Raw genomic sequence first — 18,171 nt, 5'->3', positions numbered from 1 at the left:
ATTAAGTTAAAAAAGCTTGCCTTGCAGTACAGATAATTATCTAAACACTACTGTTTTTAAAATAACAAAGGCATAAATATATTATTTTATTGAAAAACTCAACTTAGGTTGGTAATATACATAGAAGTCAGAGATAATTATTGATAAATACCTTCTAATCTGAATTACTTTCTACTCGAGTGGCAGAAGTGGCCATTTCAACACTGTGGAATTAACTGACTATACTACTTTCTTGCTAAAAAACTACCCATGGAGCAAATACAGTATTTACTTTCCCCTCTATATCCACTTAAAAGACATGGTATGGAAAGCATCAAACGGCAGAGAAGTGCTCTAGTCCTGGCCTCGCTAATTTCTAAACATTGTTTTAACTATGGGAAAGTCATTTAACATTTTCAGTGCCCGTAATCAAAAGATAATACTATCTAGCCAACTTGTTTTGATAAATCAAAGTATTAATATAGATGACGGCACAAATGCACAACGCTATTATGAAGAGGGACAGGAATACATCTATCTACCTTGATGCAGTTTAGTAAAACTTCAATGATTCTGTCTCCCTAAGTTTTTCTAGATCTAAAACAAAATCTAAAGTTTATAGATTCAGTAGCATCAATAATTGAAATTATTCTAAAGAACAGCATTAGAAATTTTTAAGATTATGTTCTCAGCATTAAAAGCAGCTATTAAAACTATGCAGCACACAGAAAGGAATGGTAATAAAATGTAAATTCTCAAGGAAAGAGCTAGCATTAGCATAAAGAGAAAAAAAAACATGTGAACGTGAGAAAACTTTCTTTGAAACATAAAAAAACAGGGAGGTATAAAAATAAAGGAGGTTAGTAAAGAGCCAAAAAAGGATTTCTATTATTTACTCAAGGAGAAAAAGTAAATATATTCTTGTCGACTACTTTATACTTTTACAATTTCACTCATTAAATTAAACACATTTATTCTATGAAATAAAATAGAAACTGACTTTATTTTAAGGGTTCCAGCATCCCAGAGCCAAAAACAAATAGTGCCATCTGCCCCAGTAGAAGATAGGTATCTCTTTGAGCCACTGCACAATGGTGAGAACTGAAAAGACAATCACAGAAAAAAAATCTTTACAAGAGTGACACAGTCCAAATAAAATCTACCTTTACCATACAAATAACAACTAACAATAACAGTTAGAAAATGGTCAGAATTTACCAAGATTATGACTACTATGTTATTTAAAGTCCATATATTTATAAAGAAAGTAGAAATATTCCTTTCTTCATTTCAGTTGGCCTTATATACTGGATTATAAAAGTGATTATAAAAGTAACTTCTTAAAGTTTACTTTAAATAACCAAAAGTGACTTCATTAAATTTACTTTACATTATAACAACAATAAAAATGTATAGGGATTGAGACAATTACCTGTAGTGATGTAATAGACGCACTGTGGCCCTGAAGAACAGCCAAAGGTGCACAAGTTCGAAGACACCAGACTCGAATCATTTTATCACAACTTCCAGCTGCTATCATGGTATTCTCATAGTTTACAGCCATGTCTGATATTTCAGCAGCATGTCCTCTTAAGGTAGCTAATAACCTCCCATCATCTGTTGCCCAGATTTTCACAAGACAATCATCAGAACCCTTAAAGCAAGAATAAATATTAATAGAATTAACCCTATTAATTTTAATTCAAAATCTTAACACTGATAAAGAAATCCTATCTGTTATGTCCACTTCTGAAGAAGTATATTTTTAAATACCAAAAAATGTTAAATATTTGTGTTAGGAATTTTCCTCTACACAAAGCTCTTTATTGAATTAATTAAATCACTTAAAAGAGCACTTGTGTACTCACCAGCAAGTAAGAGAAATGGGATGCTGATGATAATTAACATTTACCTTTGTTTCCCTATCTACTAACAAAGTACCCTCAAATGTGGATTTCTGTAAAAGAATTTGGGCCAGGCGCGGTGGCTCATGCCTGTAATCCCAGCACTTTGGGAGGCCGAGGCGGGTAAATCACGAGGTCAAGAGATCGAGACCACCCTGGCAAACATGGTGAAACCCCTTCTCTACTAAAAATACAAAAATTAGCTGGGCATGGTGGTGCACACCTGTAGTCCCAGCTACTTGGGAGGCTGAGGCAGAAGAATCACCTGAACCTGGGCGGTGAAGGTTGCAGTTAGCCGAGATCGCACCACTGCACTTCAACCTGGTGACAGAGTGACACTCTGTCTCAGAAAATAAAAAAAAAAGAATTTGAACTTCTGAGACTAAAAAAAAAATTATAGTTGCAAAACAAATTTAAGATACAATGGTGACTAATACTATCTATTTTGTTTTTTAATACAAAGCTAAACATAAGCTTGTTTGGGGCTTTTTCTCTCAGGAAGCTATGAGTTTCCGCTATCACTGATGTTCAGCTAAAAACATGGCATCATGTAAAACCAGGTGTCAGAAAAAAATTAATCCTATACGTATGAAAGTCAATAAAAATACATAAATTACTTGTTTACTATAGTAGTGTAAGTCCAGAAAGAAACTGTAAAGGATATGGAGTTTCCTATGAATACCCATATTTACAAATGAACACTTCCATTTTTTAAAAGTCAAACTAAAGCTCAGAACTTTCAGGCTTTATTTTATTATAAAAATTTTAAATATATAAGAAAGTAAAAAGAACAGTGTCATTAATCCCATATATCTACTTCCCATATTTTTGCCACATTTTCTTGTATTTAACAGAGGGTTTAAACAGAAAACACACACTCTTGCAAAATTACTGAATATTTTTCAGGATATAGTTCTACTAAGGGTTCATGAGAGAGAGCATGGGGAGAAATGCCACATATAGGTGAAGGGGAGGAAGGCAGCAAATCACACCGCCACGTATGCATCTATGCAACAATCTTGTATGTTTTTCACATGTACCCCAAAACCTAAAATGCAATTTAAAAAAAAAAAAAAGAATGCTTGAGGACCTTCCAATCTAATTCTTAAAGACACACCTTTATATCTGACATTAGAAAGAATTCGGAGGACCTACAGAGGCATGTAATTCAGACAACTTTCTGCATCATACTGACAATAAATATAAAATATACATGATTCAAAAACACTGTATTAACAGAATATGTTAAATGCTGTAACTTAAATCAGACTCTGCCAAGGATACCTAAAACACCCCCTCAATTAACTATAAAGCCAGTTCCTTTGATTGAGCTTTGGAGTAAATTAAATGGGTTATTAACTACTATAAATACCAGTAAACCTTAACTTTGGTCAACTATCCATACTAATATCTCGTATTCTTATCACATACCCTTATCACCTTAGGCTTTTCATCAATAAAATAAGGAGGTTAAATTGGATGGCCTTAAAATTCTCTATACCTTTAAAATTAAGTGATTCATTCATTCATTTATCCATTTGCCTTGTGATTAAGTATGTGACAACCACTAAAGACGTAAGAATGAGATATAAAGACACAGTATTCCTGTCCTTGTGAAGCAAGACAAAGAATGTAAATGTAATAATATACCCTAACGTGTCCTAAGTGTTTAGCCATTGTTAATCAGCAGAGATTCAAACAAGGAAACGGTCTACTTTTCCTGAGATGGAGAGTAGGATGTTGAAAGGAACCCAGAAGCAGTGATGCTTGGACAGAGTCTCATGCAAGAAGAGGCAATGTAATGTAGCAGCTTAGAGGACAGCCTCCAATGTCAAATATATGACTTTGGATATGCTATAAAATTTCCTGTGCCTCAGATTTCTCATCTATGCCTACCTCATAGTATTGTTACAAAACTAAATTAGGGTGAAGAGATAAAACAGTGTCTGACACATGGTTAGGGATTTAGCTACTAACACTATTTTTGCTAGTGGTATTATTCAAATTCTCACTTTAATAATATTATTATTTAAAAAAAGGGCATTCCATATTGCAACTGTAGAGTAAAGCATGTTCAAAGGCATGAAAATGTGAAACAATGAGAGTAGTTCACAGAACTCCAAGTAGCCTGCAAAGTAATTTTGAGTATGAGGTGAAAGCATAAGGATGAAAAAATAAGAAAAAATTGTGAAAGGCCTTTTACGGTTTACTAAGCAAAATGGTATATAATGAGGGTCACTGAAGATTATTGAACAGGTGAGTATCAGGATTATATTTGTGTTTTCTAGAGATTATTCTGGCATCAGTGTGAATTAGGCTAGAAAGCAGGAGACCAGTTGAAAGCTGTTAAAATAGTATGGTCAGGAGAGAATGAGTGGTAACACAAATTATTATAGCAAAAAGGAATAATCAAAGACATGATTGTAACAGCTGTTTGGGGAATAAAAGGGATAAGGAACACACCACTGAATATCCATGGGAAGTGAAGGAAGAGCAGTAGCAGACTATGACTCCCAGAAAGCTAGTCTATACCACCACCTGGCACATGGGAAACATTAGGGCTTTGCTGAGTAAAAAAATGCTTTAGACCATTTGTTCAAATTAATTTCTCTAAATTTCACAAACTGAATCAATGTATTCACTACATTTGATTATCTTCCCAAAATTGAAGCAGTATTTGGTTCTGACCAGCATTCAGTACAAAAAGAATTTTAAGTACACTACAGTAGGTAGACTATGTAACAAAAGTATAATCACAATATGTTTCACAATACCGACACAATTTCTATCATTCTTATGAATCAGTGTGTTTTACATTCTACTATAAAGGTGCTTCACATATTTTTCATGTTAAGAAAAACACCAGTCTTTTGACCAAAATGTCAGTTTTAATGAAAGGAGTCATGGCAATCTGTTACCTAAAATTAACCTCCACTGACTTTTCACCAATTAAAACATAACAAGAAGTCCCACTACATTCCTACTGGGTTTATCATTTAGTAATCTTACCAATTTAGTATTGCTTAATTTTCTCTATTTAGACAAGTGCTGAAAACACACAAAAAATGCGTATTCTTCCCCTTGAGTGTATGTATTATCTCAATTAACCTTTCTTTTCTTCCATCAAATCGCCAGAGAGAGAAATACTTGACCACCCTTTCACAAAAATCTCTCTCCATTATCCTCTTCCATGATCCACTGAAGTTTACTGCCCCTACCCCCAATTCCACCCCCTCAGGACTCCTGGAAGACTTTCCAACAGAATTCTAAGCATTCTTACCCAACTTCTATCTCATGTATCACTTGTGATAATTAATTTACCTTTATGGAAATTTGAAACAAAAGATAATCTGAGCATAAATTCAATAAAATTCTTTTAAGATGACTATACAATATACAAGTACTCAAAAGTAATTGACTAAAAACAACTGCAGAGGAAAAACTAAATGTATTCGGAAAAAATGTTTAAAGCACTATAAGTATTTTATTATTTATACATTTATTTATTTGAGACAGTCTTGCTCTGTCACCCAGGCTGGAGTACAGTGGCATGATCATGGCTCACTATAACCCCCGCTTCCCAGGTTCCAGTGGTCCCCATACCTCAGCCTCCTTAATAGCTGGGATTACAGATATGCACCACTATACCTGTGTCTTTACTAGAGATGGGGTTTCTCCCTGGTTGGCCAGGCTGGTCTCGAACCCCTAGTCCCAAGTAATCCACCCACCTTGGCCTCCCAAAGTGCTGGAATTACAGGCCATAAATATGTTTTAAATAAATGTGGAAGGATGAATTAAAAATCGATAAAAATTATTCTTTTAAAAAAGACCAAAACGTCTAATAGAATTTGAACAGATATATTCTCTTTTCCATAAGCCTACTTCCAGTTCCACAAACATTACCAAGATCAATATGCCAAAGAGTAAGATATTAGAGTCTTTCGGCCAAAGAAAAATATTAAAACCAAGTTATGGATATTAAAACCAATGTTATGTAAATGGTGAAAAGGGACAATAATATAAGATCAACCTCTTCTAAGGTGTATGAAGGAAAAAGTAGGGTGGAGATCATGTAACCTCAGCAAAAACAAAATTTTAAAAATCAGAGGATTAAAAGAGAGAGGGAGAGGATAACAACAGAATGAACTAAAAAACTGAAGAGAGTTTGGAAATGCAATGGAATAAAAGCAGTAAGAAAGGTGGAAAAATTCTGCAAGCAGCAATTAAAGACCTGCTAAATTTAAATAACATCATGTTAGAAATACCTAAACTGACAGTTTTTTTTCAGCAAAGCTCCAATACCCAGGGGAAAAACAATGTAGTCATTTCTTTTCAGTAACACCTCAATGATGCTGGGGACTGCTACTCTGGCTGGGAATTGGCAAAGTAAGAAAACCTGAAAGTACAAAGTATAAGTGAAAATAACAAAAGATTAAGCTGGAAAGGTTTTACCTAAGAAGGGTAATTAACAGTTTTAAATGCCTGTTAAGAGTCTGTATTTAACCTGCTCAGGTGGTTACTAGACAATTTGTAAGCAGACAAGACATGGTCACTACAGTATTTTAGTCAGATCCTGCTGGTGTCTAAGTGAGTAATAGATCTGAAGCTACAAGAAGAGGTTTACGTTAGAGATAAGAGATCTGGGTATTATGGGTTATACCATAGTAGTCAAAACAATGATAGCAGACAAGATTGCCGAGAGAGCACTTAGTGTAGGTTTTTACCTGGAAAACTATGAACAGGTTTTAAGAAATCCATGAGGTGGGTACAAAAGTGAAAATGCTTTTTTATAATTCATTTAAAAATCAACTTATTAAGCTTACTTAATAATTGATTAGCTTACTTAATCACAAAGATAAGGATAAGAGGGCAGTAAATCTCTACCTTCCTTCCTTCTGTCCTTCCCTCCCTTCCTCCTTCCCTTCTTTCTTTCACTCTTTCTCTCTCTCTTTCTTTCTTTCTTTCTTAGATGAAGTATTGCTCTGTCACCCAGGCTGGAGTACTGTAGCACCGTATTGGCTTACTGCAACCTCCGTCCCCTAGGTTCAAGAGATTTTTCCACCTCAGCCTCCCGAATACCGAGAATTACAGGCACCCGCTAATTTTTACATTTTTAGTAGAGACAGGGTTTTGCCATGTTGGCCAGGCTGGTCTCAAACTCCCGACCTCAAATGATCCGTCTGTCTCAGCATTCCAAAGTGCTGGAATTATAGGCATAGCCACCACTCCCAGCCTCGTTTTTCAATAATGTAAATTGTCATAATCACTGTGAAAGAGTGCTAATATTATCATTTGCTTATATCAAACTTAGCATAAGCTGGAAAAAATCTCAAGAAAATCTGTATAGCCTTTAGCTTATTTAAATCCCAAAACAAAATGAGACACCAAATTTACAAGCTTTTTTTTTAAATCAAGGTAATTTTGTCATCAAAGGATGAAGCCAAGGAACCTAAAAGAGTACATCTCTATAACTGAAAACACAACAGCACAGATATTATTTATGAGAAAGTGTGTTGAAAAAGTGTGGGAATTAAATAAAATTTACATTTTCCCAATCCTAAGAATTTGGCTTCAAGAACTCTATAAATTAGCTTGGTCTACTGCCACACCTGAAAAAAAACACAAATATTATGATAAAGAAAGGTGTCTTAAAAACAGTCAACACACCTCTGCACTTCAGGACAAAAAAAAAACAAACAGCATTAGACATTTACTCTGTAATCACTGTTATTTCTTCTAATACTTTCAGGGTATGGAGGTAACAGTACCAATTACTTTTCCTTTCAGCATGAAGCTGGAATTAATATAAGCAATTAGTATTTTTTTCTGTATATCCAAAGAAAGTTCTGATTTTGTAAATCCCTTTAAAAACTTCAAGATTTCTTCAAAATAAGAAGTTTGAGAGGCAAGATTCAAATAAAAACAAATATAGTCATACCTTCTAGATACTGCAGACTCAGTTCAAGACCACTGCAATTAAGCAAGTATTCCAACAAACCAAATCACACAAATTTTTTGGTTTCCAAGTGCATGTAAGATTTATGTTTACATTATGCTGCAGTGTATTAAGTATGCAACAGCATAACGTCTAAAAAAAGATGGACATACATTAATCTAAAAATACTTTATTGCTAAAAATGCTAATTATCTGACACTTCAGCAAGTAGTAATATTTTTGCTGGTGGAGGGCTTTGTGTTGATGTTGACAGTTGTTGACTGATCATGGTGGAGTTGCTGAAGGTTGGAGTGCTGTGACAACTTCTTCAAACAAGACAACAATGAAGTCTGCTGTATCCACTGGTCTCTTCTTTTCCCCAAGATATTTCTCTGCAGCATGCAATGCTATCTGATAGTATTTTATCCACAGTAGAACTTATTTCAAATTAAGTCAATCCTCTCAAATCAAGCCACTGCTTTACCAACTGAATTCATGTAATATTCCACATCCTTTGTTTTCCTTTCAATAATGTTCACAGCATCTTGACCAGAAGTAAATTCCATCTTAAGAAACTACTTTCATCTGTAAGAAGCAACTCCTCCATTTAAGTTTAACCATGAGATTGCAGCAATTCAGTCACACCTTCAGGTTTCACTACTAATTTTAGTTCTCTTGCTATTGCAGTTACTTTGTCCACTGACGTCTTGAACCCCTCAAAGTCAACTACAAGGGTTGAAATCAACTTCTTCCAAACTCCTGTTAATGTTGATATTTTGACCTCCTCCCAAGAATCACAAATGTTCTTAATGGCATCTAGAATGGTGAATCCTTTCCAGGAGGTTTTCAATATACTTTGCCCAGATCCATCACGAGTTACTATCCATAACAACTATAGCCATATGAAATATATTTCTTAAATAATAAGACTTGAAAATCAGAATTACTCCTTGATCCACAGGCTGCAGAATAAGCATAGTGTTAGCAAGCATAAAAACAACACTAATCACCTTGTACATTTCCATCGGAGTTCTTTGGTGACCAGCTATCTTGTTAATGAACAGTAACACCTTGAAAGGAATCTTTTTTTTTTCTGAGCAGTAGGTATCAACAGTGGGCTTATTCAGTAAACTATGCCATAAAAAGATACGCTGTCACCCAGGCTTTGTTATTTCCTTTATAAAGCACAAGCAAAGTAGACTCAGCATTATTCTTAAGGCCCTACAATTTTAAAAATGGTAAATGGACACTGCTTTCAACTTCAAGTCACTAGTTGCATTAGCCCTGAACAAAAGAGCCTGCTTTCTGAAGCTTTGAAGCCAGGCACTGACCTTGCTTAAATTACAGAAGTCCTAGATGACATATTTTCCCAATACACAGCTGTTTTGCCTTTTATTGACAATCTGTTGTTCAGTGTAGCAACTTTCTTCAATGATCTTAGATAGATCTTTAAAAAAATTTGCAGCAACTACTTCATCAGCACTTGCTCCTTCACCTTGTACTTTTATGTTATGGAAATGGCTTCTTTCCTTAAGCCTGATGAGCCAACCTCTGCTAGCTCCAGCTTTTCTTCTGCAGCTTTTCATCTCTCGGCCTTTACAGAACTAGAGTTGGGGTCTTGTTCTGGATTAGCCTTTGGCTTAAAAGAATATTGTGCTAGTTTTTATCTCCTATACACATCATTTAAACTTCCTCTGTATCTACAATGAGATCTTTAACTTTCTAACCATTTGTGTGCTCACTGGAATAGCACGTTTAATTTCTTTCAAGAACTTTTCCTTTACATTCACAACTTGACTATTTCAACATGCACTCCTCACTCATCTTAATCTTTTCTAGCTTTTGAATTAAAGTGAGAGACCTAAGACTCTTCCTCTGGCTTGAACACTAAAAGGCCACTTAAGGGTTATTAAATGGATTAATTTCAATAGGCAGACCCGAAGATAGAAAAACGGAGAACGGCCAGTTGGTGGAGCAATCAGACACATGCAACATTCATTAAGTTCGCCATCTTATATAGATGCAGTTCATGGCACCCCAAAAGAATTACAATGGGAATATCAAGATCACAGATCACCAGAACAAATATAATAATAATGACAAAGCTTGAAATATTGTGAGAAGTACTGAAATATGAAAGAGACAAGATGTGAGCATATGTTGTTAGAAAAATGGTGCTGACAGACCTGCTTTACTCAGGGTTGTCACAAACCTACAAATTTGTAAAAATTACAGTATTTACAAAATGCAATAAAGTGAGGCACAATGAAACAGGGTATGTCTGTATTAGCATTTTTCACAAATAAACGTAGGCAATGTCTAGTAACAATTTGATTTTAATGTTCTCATGAAGAAAAGTTCCAAAGATCTCGCAACATGGTTTTCTAATTGTTATGCACTTTGGTATTAAAATATTCAGAGATACTCTGACTCTATAAATGACTAACATTGGTTTCTTGACTGTGCAGGATGGCAACTAAGAAACGATTTGTCCAAACACTGAAATTCCCTCTACTTATGAGATAGAAGAACTGGCTGAAATCAGTTGGAACCAAGATGGCCAACTGGAGTCAGCACAGAGTGAGCTTGCTGACATCACAGCCTATCTACCACATTTCATACTAACTACCCTACAATTTGCACACATGTGACCCATGAGATGCAATAATGAGATAACTGTGCATGCCCAAGGACATTCCAGACCTCCCCATTCCTTCCACCAAACACCTACTAATCTCAGAATTCACCCCCACTGAACTGCTAATAAAAATACTGCCTTGAAACCAGCATGAAGAGACAGATTGGAGCTTGACCCCTGTCTTCTTGGAAGTTGACTTTCAATATAAAGCTTTTCTTTTCTCCAGATCCCACTGTCATAGTAGTGGCTTCTAGCACACTGGGCAGCAAGCCCCCTCTGCTCAATAACACAAGCAGAAAACTGTATACATTTGGAAACAGTTTACTTCTGTTCAGATAACCTGAGAAACCTGAAAGTTAAAAATACTTACCTGTATACCTAAAAGAGAGGCATCAATTATACAAAGATTACTACTGTGACATGAAAATAAAATAAATTATGCGAATTTTTAACTAAAATATCTTAGAGAATTTGGCGTTCCTTGAAAACCTACAGTTATCCGGCAGAGTCAACAAAGAGAATTCTAGTTTGTCTTTAGGCTACTTTACAGCTTTATGAGTCAGAGATCTCGTATCTTATTGCCATTAGAACAAGCAGTAGAAATGAATGCCAAAAATGTTGTCTATATTGTCATATTAACTACAATTTCATTTTTCTATTCAAGCTAAAAAGTAACCTGCTTTTCCAGCAAAACTAAGAATTGCTTACAATTTAAATTTAGTTCAATGTTTTTCAAGGTCATTTATTTTCTTTCTTAACAATCTATCAGATCTGTTTCATTTCCCTTATAAATCAGCCTAAACTTCAAGGTCAAACATTTCAACACATGCCTGATTTCATTCTTGATCCTTGCTTATCTATACCACTAATGACCAACGCGGTATCAATCTAACCATCACTTGCTCTGATACTGCTACTAGGATCTCAAGAAACATTATGGTAAGGAATATAAGCATACTAATTCCACAACATTATGAATTCATGAATCTTCTATTTACTTGGTAGGTTAAGCAATCATGTTTTCTAACTGTCCCTATTCAATACTCTTCTACTACCAAGATTTATCACTAATTTCTAGAATCCAGTCCCATTTCATAATCAAGACTCTCACTAGATAAAATACTTCATATTGAAAAGTAGAATCTGTTAATTGTGGACCTAATAACTACTTTTCTAAAAAGTCCACACTGCTATTTTTATACATTCCACCTCTTTAAAAATCATTACATACCACTCATCTCCTCTTGTATCTTCAATTTGCTATCTTAGTAGTTCCTTCCTCTCAATCCACACTTATTTATCGTCCTCTAAATTACCATACACTGCCTTTCTTTTCTATTACTCCTAAACACACTGAATGCTCACTATTGCTTCTATACAACCTCCTATACACTTAAAATAATTTTGAATTTCAAACTTACAAAAGTTTGAAGAACAGTACAAATATCTCCCATATCTCCATCACTACCTTTCTTCCCTCTCTCTCTCTTCATGTAACATACACACATAACTCTATTACCATTAATCTTTTCTCTGAACCATTTAAAAGCAAGGCTGCTGACTTGATACCCCATTACCTCCAAATATCCCAGTATGCATTTTTCTAAAACAAGGATATTTCCCTATGTAAGCTGGGAAATCGATACTCGTAATACTACCAATAACATCCAAATCTGCAGGTCCCATTCAAATTTTGTCAACTATTTTGTCAACAATATTCTCTTTTCCTTTTTGGCCCACAAACCCATATACATTATATCTAATTGACATGTGTCATCAGGTTCCTTCAATTAAGAATACTTTCTCAGGTTTTCTCTTTCATGTCCTCAGCAGGTTATAAAGAATACAGACCTTACAATCTGCAGGATGACCCAGAATCTAGGTCTGTAAATGTTTCTTCATGACCAGATCCAGGTCATATTATCTTTTGCAGTAATTCCACAGACAAGAAGCTGTGTTTTTCTCAGTGCACCACTTCAGAAAGCACACAATGTCAACTCATCGCAGAGCTAGTGAAGCTAACATGGTCACATTATAATTTCCCAGGTTTTCCCCTGTAAATTTGCATTGTTTGCTCTTTAATTGATTAGTATCTTGTGGGGAAATACTGCAAGACCTTCAAACTAAGATCTTCTACTGGTCTCTATCTGTTAATTAAAAAAAAAAAATCAGCCACATGAATACTTTGGAGAATGGAATCCCAGGCAAAGTCCTAGTACAAAGACTTTAAGCCATAAATGGGCTTTGCAAGTCTGAAGTACAAGAGATCAGTGTAACTGAAACACTATAGAAGAACTTATCTCCAACTAGGATCAAAATGACAGGATCAAATTCACACATAAAAATATTAAACTTAAATGTAAATGGCGTAAATGCGCCAATCAAAAGACAAAGACTGGCAAATTGGATAAAAAGTCAAGACCCATCGGTGTGCTGTATTCAGAAAACTCATCTCACGTGCAAGGACACACATAGGCTAAAAATAAAGGGATGGAGGAAGATTTATCAAGCAAATGGGTAGCAAAAAAAAGCAGGAGTTGAAATCCTAGTCTCTGATAAAATGGACTTTAAACCAACAAAGATCAAAAGAGACAAAGAAGGGCATTACAAAATAGTAAAAGGATCAATGCATCAAGAAGAGCTAACGATCCTAAATACATACACACTCAATACAGGAGCACCCAGGTACATAAAGCAAGTTCTTAATGATCTACAAAGAGACTTAGACACCCAGAAAGTAATAGTGGGAGACTTTAACACTCCACTGTCAATATTAGACAAATCAACGGGACAGAAAACTAACAAGGATATCCAGGACTTGAACTCAGATCTGGACCAAGCAGACCAGATAGACATCTACAGAAATCTCCACCACAAAATCACAGAATATACATTCTTCTCAGCACCACACTGCACCTACTCTAAAACCGACTACATAATTGGAAGTAAACCACTCCTCAGCAAATGCAAAAGAATGGAAACCATAACAGTCTCTCAGACTACAAGGCAATCAAATTAGAACTAACTCATAATTAAGAAACTAACTCAGAACTGCACAGCTTCATGGAAACTGAACAACTGGCTCCTGAATGTCGACTGGATAAACATGAAATGAAGGCAGAAATAAAGATGTTCTTTGAAACCAATGAGAAGGAAGACACAACGTACCAGAATCTCTGGGATACATTTAAAGCAGTGTCTAAAGGGAAATTTATAGCAATAAATACCCACCAGAGAAGCGAGGAAAGATCTAAAATCGACACTCTATCGTCAAAATTCAAAGAGCTAGAGGAACAAAATCAAAAAATTCAAAAGCTAGAAGACAAGAAATTACTAAGATCAGAGCAGAACTGAATGAGACAGAAACAAAAAAATTCCTTCAAAAATATCAATAAATCCAGGAGCTGGTTTTTTGAAAAGATCAACAAAATGGACAGACCACTAGCCAGATTAATAAAAAAGAAAAGGGAGAAGAATCAAATAGATGCAATAAAAAATGATAAAGGGGAGATCACCACTGATTCCACAGAAATACAAACTACAATCAGAGATTACTAACAACTCTATGCACATAAACCAGTAAACCTGGAAGAAAGGGATAAATTCCTGGACACTTGTACTCTCCCAAGTCTAAACCAAGAAGAAGTTGAAAACATTAATAGACCAATAACTAGGACTGAAGTTGAGGAAGCAATTAATAGCCTAACAACCAAAAAAAGACCAGGTCCAGACGGGTTCACAGCTGATTCTACCAGACGTACAAAGAGGAGCTGGTACCATTCCTTCTGAAACTATTCCAAACAATACAAAAAAGAGAGAATCCTTCCCAAATCATTTTATGAGACCAACATCATCCTAGTATCAAAACCTGGAAGAGACTCAACAAAAAAAGAAAACTTCAGGCTAATATCCATGACGAACATATGCAAAAATCTTCAATAAAATACTGGCAAACCGATTACAACAGCAAATCAAAGAGCTTATCCATCACGATCAAGTAGGCTTTATTCTGGGGATGCAAGGCTGGTTCAACATACGCAAGTTTATAAATGTAATCCACCACATAAATAGAACCAAAGACAAAAACCACATAATTATCTCAATAGATGCAGAGAAGGCCTTCAAGAAAATTCAACAGCCCTTTATGCTAAAAAGTCTTAATAAACTAGGTATTGAAGAGCATATCTCAAAAGCTATTTATGACAAATCTATAGCCATTTTCATACTGAATGGGCAAAAACCGAAAGCATTCCCTTTGAAATCCGGCACTAGACAAGGATGTCCTCTCTCACCACTCCTATTCAATATAGTATTAGAAGCTCTAGCCAGAGCAATCAGGCAAGAAAAAGAAATAAAGGGTATTCAATTAGGAAAGGAGGAATTCAAACTGTCTCTATTTGCAGACGACATGACTGTGTATTTGGAAGACCCTATCATCTCAGCCCACTATCTCCTTAAACTGATAAGCAAATTCAGTGAAGCCTCAGGATATAAAATCAATGTGCAAAACTCACAAGCATTTCTATACACCAATAACAGACTAATAGAGAGCCAAATCATGAGCAAACTCCCATTCACAATTGCTACAAAGAGAATAAAATACCTAGGAATACAACTAACAAAGGATGTAAAGCACCTCTTCAAGGAGAACTACAAACCACTACTCAACGAAATAAAAGGACACAAACAGATAGAGAAACATTCCATGCTAATGGTTAGGAAGAATCAATATGAAAATGGCCATACTGCCCAAAGTACTTTATAGTTTCAACACTATCCCCCATCAAGCTACCTATGACCCTCTTCACAAAACTGGAAAAACCACCCCTCATATGGAACCAAAAGAGAGTCCCCATAGCCAAGACAATCCTAAGCAAAAAGAACAAAGCCGGAGGCATCATGCTACTTGATTTCAAACTACACTACAAGGCTACACAGTAATCAAAACAGCATGGTACTGGTACCAAAACAGAGATATAGACCAATGAAACAGAACAGAGGCCCTGGAGGCAACACCACACATCTACAACCATCTGATCTTTGACAAATCTGACAAAAACAAGCAATGGGGAAAGGATTCCCTGTTTAATAAATGGTGTTGGGAAAGCAGGCTAGCAGTGGGCAGAAAGCAGAAACTGGACACCTTCCTGACATCTTATACTAAAATTAACTCAAGATGGATTAAAGACTTAAACATAAGACCTAACACCATAAAAACCCTAGAAGAAAACCTAGACAAAACCATTCAGGACACAGGCCTAGGCAAAGACTTCATGACCAAAACACCAAAAGCAATGGCAACAAAAGCCAAAATAAACAAATGGGACCTAATTAAACTCCAGAGCCTCTGTATAGCCAAAGAAACAATCATCATTAGAATGAACCAGCACCCAGCAGAATGGGAAAAAAAATTTTGCAATCTATCCATCTGACAAAAAGGGTTAATATCCAGAATCTACAAAGAACTAAAACAGATTTACAAGAAAAAAAAAAGCAAACCCATCCAAAAGTGGGCGAAGGAGATGAACAGACACTTTTCAAAAGACGACATATATGAGGCCAACAAACATATGAAAAAATGCTCCATCAACACCGATTATTAGAGAAATGCAAATCAAAACCACATTGAGATACCACCTCACGCCAGATAGAATGGTGATCATTAAAATATCTGGAGACAACAGATGCTGGAAAGGATGTGGAGAAATAGGAACACTTTTACACTGTTGGTGGGAGTGTAAACTAGTTCAACCATTGTGGAAGACAGTGTGGCGCTTCCCCAAGAACCTAGAAATAGAAATACCATTTGACCCAGCAATCCCATTACTGGGTATATATCCAAAGAATTATAAATCGTTCTATTATAAAGATACATGCACACGTTATGTTCACTGTGGCACTGTTTACAACAGCAATGACCTGGAACCAACCCAGATGCCCATGGACGACAGACTGGACAAGGAAAATGTGGCACATATACACCATGGAATACTATGCAGCCATAAAAAATGATGAGTTTGTGTCCTTTGTAGGAACATGGATGAATCTGGAAACCTAATTCTCAGCAAACTGACACATGAACAGAAAATCAAACACTGCATGTTCTCACTCATAGATGGGTGATGAACAATGAGAACACATGGAAACAGGGAGGGGAGCATCACACACTGGGGTCTGTTGGTGGGCAGGTGGCCAAGGGAGGCACAGTGGCAGGGTGGGGAGGTCGGGGAGGATAACATGGGGAGAAATGCCAGATGTAGGTGACGGGGTGGATGGAGGCAGCAAACCACCTTGCCATGTGTGTACTTATGTAACAATCCTGCATGATCTGCCCATGTACCCCAGAACCTAAAGTACAATAAAAAAGAAAAAATTTAAAAAAATAAAAAAAGAGAGAGGTACTTATCTTACAGATATTTATATGTATCTCCCTAAAAGATGCTAAGTTTTCTGCAAGAATGGACATTAGTCATTTTTATATCTCAAATTGTTTGATTCATTCATCATTCATGGTATGCATCAGATACTCTGCAAGGCACTATAGATGTAAAAAGTAACAGTAACAAAGACAAAGCTCACAACTTAATAGGAAAACAGACATCTGTCACTGCAATGTAATAGGAAAATACAATGTAACAGAAGCACAAAGTTAAGTGGAGTACTCCACATTCAGAAGACAAATTGTCATATCTTTTAACTGTCATGTTTTTCAAAGTTTAGTTTACATTAAGTGTATTCAGTTTTTCAATTCCTTTGCCCTCTTCAGTGCACTGCAATCTCATTCCTATTACTAATGCTAAAATAGAACATTTTTTGGTCTTTGTTGGAGCCACTGTAACAAAATATCTTAGACTGATTAATTTGTAAACAACAGAAATTTATTACTCACAGTTCTGGAGGCTCAGAAGGCCAAGGTCAAAGTGCCAGCAGATTGTTAAAAGCTCTCTTTGTGTTTCACAGACAGGGCCTTCTAGCTGTGTCTTCACACAGTTCCCTTGAGCCTCTTTTGTAAGGGCACTAATCCCATCCACAAGGGTTCCATTCTTGAGACCTAATTTCCTAAAGCCCTCTCCTCTTAATACTACCACACTGGGGATTAGGTTTCAACATACAAATTTTGATGGGACAGAAACATTCAGACCATAGCAGTCATCAATTACCTTGACAAACCCAAAGGATGTTTTTCAGTACTAATCTTACTTTAGGTGTCTGCCTTTCACGAAATTCTCATCTCTTGGCTTCTAAGACACCACGCTTTTTTTTTCTTTCTCTCTAGCCTCTAAGGCAGTTTCTCTGTCTCAATTATTGACTCTTCTTCCATCTGCTTTAAAAGTTGAAGTTTCAGCCTTCTTATATTAGATACATATGAGATAATGTATTCCATTTTCCATGCTGAATGACTCCTAAACTAAATCTTCTAACCTAAATATCTGAGCTCCCACTGCCTACTGGGCATTTCTATTTGGCTTCCACATAGGTAACTCAAAATCAACATGTTTTACCTTCACAAATTTCTCCCCTTAAATTTCTACCACAGTAAATGACAGGGCTTTCTAAATCACAGAAGTTAAAAACATGCCATCCAAAAAAAAAAGTCATCCTACACTCTTGCATCTCACATACAAATTAGTCTCTCGAGTCCTACAAATCCTATTTTTAATCTATTAATTCCCTACCACCTAGACTGTTTAATCTCTGATTTCTTTTATAGATCA

At 35.8% G+C, this 18,171-nt stretch overlaps 1 protein-coding gene across 2 annotated transcripts in view; it reads right to left on the bottom strand.

Annotated features, from left to right (window-relative positions):
- PHIP (pleckstrin homology domain interacting protein) overlaps positions 1-18,171 on the bottom strand; it is a 151,128-nt gene that overhangs the window by 92,189 nt on the left and 40,768 nt on the right. For both annotated transcript variants that reach the window (XM_021670307.2, XM_021670306.2), the window contains exons 8-9: positions 1,412-1,633; positions 980-1,080 (exon numbers count right to left, since the gene is read on the bottom strand). In XM_021670307.2, the coding sequence (XP_021525982.1) occupies positions 980-1,080; positions 1,412-1,633 (323 nt within the window). The remainder of the gene's footprint in view (positions 1-979; positions 1,081-1,411; positions 1,634-18,171) is intronic.

Source organism: Aotus nancymaae, unplaced genomic scaffold, assembly GCF_030222135.1.
Source record: "Aotus nancymaae isolate 86718 unplaced genomic scaffold, 86718_ANA_hifiasm-v0.15.2.pri h1tg000040l, whole genome shotgun sequence".
NCBI lineage: Eukaryota > Metazoa > Chordata > Mammalia > Primates > Aotidae > Aotus > Aotus nancymaae.
The sequence above is the reverse complement of the archived record's forward strand: the minus strand, read 5'-3'. Positions and strand labels throughout refer to the sequence as shown.